Genomic DNA, 5,218 nt, shown 5'->3' with positions numbered 1-5,218 from the left:
TTTAGTCTAATCAAATTTCCTTGAGGAATTTTATCTTTCACTTCTCAAACTCATAGAGGTTACAAATTGATACATATTAGACCAGTATTTTGCTTCTAAAGTTCTCAACTCTCAACAAATATGAATACAAATATAACAAACAAGCTTCCTAGCTATAACACTAAAAAAATAAGGCATGCAATTTTCAACATATTATAGTTCATCTAGCCATCATGTACATTTGCATGACATAAATGACTATGTACAGATACTAACACGTGGACATTGATAATAATTTGTGAAAATAGGATGATTGAATGTAACCACATGTGTTGGTGTTGGACACTGGACACGCCTTCAATCTAAAGTGTCGATGCAACACATCATACTTAAAACTTAATTGGGCTTGAAGAATTTCAACTTGAGTCCATCGTTGACCATACTCCAAATACCTCCAATGGAAAAGGCCAAGCTGAAAGCAACACCTAACCAACCAAGAATCCAATTGAAATACCAACTGAAGCTATATTTTGTTGGCTGTTTAATAAGAACCCACATGAAACAAGGATATGCAAAAGTAACTGGAAGAGTGAGTCCTCCTAACAAACCAGCAAGACTTGAGAGGAATGGAAGTGCCACTCCTATGAAGAATGAGACAAATCCAAAGAAAACTCTAAAACCTGACCGAACCCATATTGAGCAAGGACGGTTTGTTCGACTGGTGTAGCCGGCTTCAAAACTGTCGAAAGCAGGCATTGAGTATATCTGAAAACTGCTCAAACAGCTGAACACTACAAGAAGGAATGCTAAGGCTAGAATTCCTCTTGAAATGTCATGACTGTGAAATGCATATAGAGCTGTCAAAATCCCTCCATTAGGCATCTGTTTCAAAATCATAATACAAAAATTTAGAATGCTGCAACACAATTATTTTATTTGATATATTACTTAAATAAAACTAACATCATATTAATCTAACTACAATTAAGAATAAAAATGTTAACAATATGAATATGAAGGGCTGAAATGACTTATTTGAGTTTATCCGCTCACAAACATTTGTAAGACTATTTCGGAGAACTTGTGGAAATAGCCTATAACATGTCCATAACTTATGAAAACAGCTAATAGGTTATATAAAAATAGTTTAACTTTATTTTATATTTTGCTATAAAAATAGCTTATACATAAGCAGCTATATGATAAACATTTATGTTTTAAGCGCTTAATAAAGGTGTTTATCCAAACAGGTTGAAGTTTTGTGAGAATTGAAACCAAAACAAATTTGCATCTTTATAAAGTATTCACTAGCTGTGCCTCCTCTCTATCATTCCAGTACAGTATTCAATTTACTTACTTGGTTCCCGTAGGCCCAAAAGCCTCCAATGGCCATAGGGAATAAGCACATTGCAATAAAGAAATAAGCAACCTTGGCTCCTTTCCACATTGGCACACGAGCCGGGTGCTTAAACGTTGACGGCATTGTGGCCTGCATGAAAACAAAGTGCATATCTTTAATACTTTAAAGAGGTTTTGAATTATAAGGCAACACATGAACAATTTCTGGGAAGATCATTGATACCTGAATTTCTAGGACCAAATTGTGACCTCTAAAAGAAAATGCTATAATTCCAAGTGCATTCAATGCTAGAAATAATGAAGAAGAAGGTTTTGCCAGCGATAAGGGTTCATAAGAGATAGAGGGTGGCCTCTGTTGGCTCACAGAGAGCACCCAAACCATGGTGGAGTAAGTAATGGCCGTAACAGCTCCTATTAGTGACAGTCCTGCAATTGAATTGAGGTTTGGAAGCTGAGAAAGAACAATAGATAGAGAAGTGAAAACCAGGTACCACTCCACCGTTGTTAAAGGATTTGAGGTACATGTTGGACCACAAACTATTTGAAAGAACAGTTTCATGGTCTCCCCTCCAACGAGAATCAAAGCTGTTGCAGTTCCTGCTGATAAATAAACAGTTGGGAAAAGAGCAAGCCATACTCCTAATCTTTCCCCTGCAGCAAAAGTACAAAATATAAACTAAACATTACTACACCACAAGGATAGCATGTGTTAGAACAAATACAAAAACGCAAACAAAGAACACGAGATTGATCATGAAGTTCAGCCAATTTTGCCGAGGTTTCTGAGTGACTAACATGTTCTTTGAGCCATATAGGAAACAGTTTTATATGATATATGTCTCAATGCAGTTTTACATCGTTAATCAGGTAACTCTTTTATGCAATGTGACAGCAACTAGCTAGAAAAAGTAATTGATGACAAGCAAGTAAACAAACTTACCGAATGCTGCTTGTGCTAGCTCCACATATCTGTTGTACCTTTTACCTGGAACTGCTTCATGCAGCTGAACCAAAATCCATAAGGTGTAAAGTTGCCAACAGTATGCCACGGTTAAGGAAATAATTCCCCAACTCCTGCAGAACATTTGGATGAAACATTTCTTAGTATGACCATGAGATTGAACTGTTTTTCATACCACATCACTCCATATCAACTATTCTAATCAGTTCAATTGGACAAATTGCACATTCTATTGCATTAGACATCTAGAAATAGAAGCATAGGCCTTTGGTTGGGTAAACTACTCAATTAATCACTTATAGCATAAACGCTTATCATATAAGTGCTTGTGTATAGGTTATTTCTATAACAAGATAAAATAATCAAACTATTTTAATTTAAGTTGTAAACTATTTTCATAAGCTATCCTCGAGAGTTAATGAAAATAAGTTGAAAACAAGTTATGGACCTGTCATAGGTTATTTCCATAAACTCTCTCGAACAGTCTCACAACTGGTTACGATAATAGATAAGCTCAAACAAGTCTGTTCAAACACGCACAAGCCAAAAAGATACTCCCTCTGTCTCATAATTATTGTCTCTTTCACATTTTTTCTTTTTCTCAAAATAATTGTCAATTTACAATACCAATGCAGCATTTTTTTTTTCTCCACCATTATACCCTTATTTATTAAATTTCATCCAACTTAATTCCACTAACATAATTAATAAGGGTATTTTAGTAAATGTCACTACTTTTACCATTGAAATCAACACAATTAATCATTCCTTAATAATCGCACAAACCTTAGACGACTGATATTGTGAGACGGAGGGAGTAGTAACCACTAAGCAACTTGATGGCCAACACAATGGCCCCTTTGCCAATATCAAAAAGAGAAAATATGGACAGAATTAAAAAAGTTGCTTAAAGCAAGGAGCTAAATTAGCTTTTTGAAACTCAAAAGATAAAGGGACAAATTAACAAGCCTTCTCCCCCATCTCTTTCCATTGAGGCAGGCTTGTTGAAAGCTTGTCCCGCATTTCAAAATCCCTTCCTTTTATGTCAAATAAAGGACAGCACAACGTGATAGTGAACATTTTTTTCAATAGAATATGAAAGTAAAGTTTTTGCCAGAAATGAAATAAAGAGACATTTCAATCTCATACTTATTTCATATTTACTAATTACTGCATAATGTATGAATAGTGTCCACTAAAAAGCACCACTAATGGAAAACACAAGATACAATAAAATAAAATAAAGTAAAAGGGACATTTAAATTCTTGTTAAAGCTATTTTAATATTTTTTAACATTTTAATTAATATTGTTCACAGTCACTGTGTTCATATATATAATATAGTCAATGTTTTCAACTATATAATTGTTCATGTTATAGGTATGATTGGTTAAGAAATTAAAATAAATGGTAATATTGCCCTTCAAGACTTGAAAGTCAAAACAAAGTTTCCAAATAATTAACCACTTATAGCATAAGTGCTTATGTATAAGCTATTTTTACAAATTACAACAGAAGATAAAATAAATTCAAATTGTTTGCATACAAACTATACTATAAGTTGTTTTCATAAACTATCGTGTATAGCTTACGGAAATAAGCTGAAAACAACTTATGTAGATGTCATGCGCAGTTTCCATAAATTAAAAACACATCAATTATTGTAGAAGGGTGCAGTAAAAGAAAATGTAAGAGAATGATTACCAGCCAAGATAAGCAAAAGCAACAGGCAAAACAAGAGCCTGAAAACCAACACCAGCATTGAGATTATGAAAAGTAGAATAATGAGCATTTCCATTCCGAGACTCAGTTATAGGAAGCCATGCATCTTGAGGGTTAAGCTTGGTAAGATGACCAACATCTTCCAAATAACCCTTCATGTTTATAAGTACCCTTTTCATTGGTGTCCCTATAGGACTCAAAAACCTCGGTGATATAAAAGATGTTGGTGTCCATGCATTTGATGATTTAGCTTCCTTTGATCCTTGTCTTGGTGACCTTTGTCCTGATGGTGTCAGTATCTCTGGTGTTGACACTCTTGGTGTTGCTGGTATTGATATCAGCTCTGTCTCTGGTCTCTCCTCCATCACTAAAATCACCTGATCCAAAAAATATAATCAAATTTTTATATTTCATTAACGAAACTAAATGCATGGTTGATATCACAGTGGATATGTTAGACCGTGATTTTGCAAAAACTATAAAGTGTGTAGTGTTACAAAATCACGATGGTTCATCGTGATACCAGACATGCACTAATTAAAACAACATGTGCTAGCAAAGATAGTGATAAGTACAAAATAAAGCAAATACCTTGAAATATAGCAAAGCAAAGTAATAAGGTTGGGATGAGAAGAAGAAGAAAATGAAGTTAGAACATAGTAAGAAGAAGATGTGAGCTAAGGTAACACTGTATTTTTTGTTGAAAATATTAAGGTAGCACTATACTAAGATGTTTTGAATTATTAATGGTGTATTTAACATTGGAACTAGGTACTAATGCGGATTCCTAGTGTTTGGTCGACAAGTGTGGGTATATAAAATGATTTGTGGGTACGAGAAACCATAATGATATGTATGACTTTGATTACTTTCTTTGAGGTGGAAAAGAAAAAGTAAAAAATACTCTATTTGTGTGTCTATGTCTCTGTCTTACTCAGTTCATTGCTTTGAGCATTGCAGAGACATGCTGAGTGAGTGTGTTAGTACTTGTGGGTCCCTATGGTAACAAAAGTAGCAGAAAGGAATGCAATGCATGAAGAAGTATTGTGACCGTTGATGAATGTAGTGGTGGGCCATGTATGATATATTGAATGGTGGTGATTGAGTTGTGAGTGTAATTTGAGAGATGATTGTTGGGGTCATTAGGGGGAGTGGAGTGGAAAATGATGAGACTTGTGATGATCCATCAAAATGGAA

At 34.5% G+C, this 5,218-nt stretch overlaps 1 protein-coding gene across 1 annotated transcript; it reads right to left on the bottom strand.

Moving 5' to 3' along the window:
* LOC146943835 (Transmembrane amino acid transporter family protein) lies at nucleotides 1-4,748 on the bottom strand. The gene is made up of 6 exons (XM_085742103.1): nucleotides 4,613-4,748; nucleotides 4,004-4,398; nucleotides 2,279-2,412; nucleotides 1,562-1,989; nucleotides 1,337-1,468; nucleotides 1-861 (listed from the first exon to the last, which is right to left on the bottom strand). The coding sequence occupies exons 2-6, from the start codon at nucleotides 4,384-4,386 to the stop codon at nucleotides 376-378; spliced, it is 1,563 nt and encodes a 520-aa protein (XP_085598229.1). The 5' UTR covers nucleotides 4,387-4,398; nucleotides 4,613-4,748; the 3' UTR covers nucleotides 1-375.
* Between the last annotated feature and the right edge of the window lie 470 nt (nucleotides 4,749-5,218).

The sequence above is a fragment of the Medicago sativa genome, chromosome 2 (assembly GCF_051527215.1).
Source record: "Medicago sativa cultivar Bolivia chromosome 2, Bolivia_mono, whole genome shotgun sequence".
Classification (NCBI taxonomy): Eukaryota; Viridiplantae; Streptophyta; class Magnoliopsida; order Fabales; family Fabaceae; genus Medicago; species Medicago sativa.
This window is presented reverse-complemented; position numbering and strand designations above follow the sequence as displayed.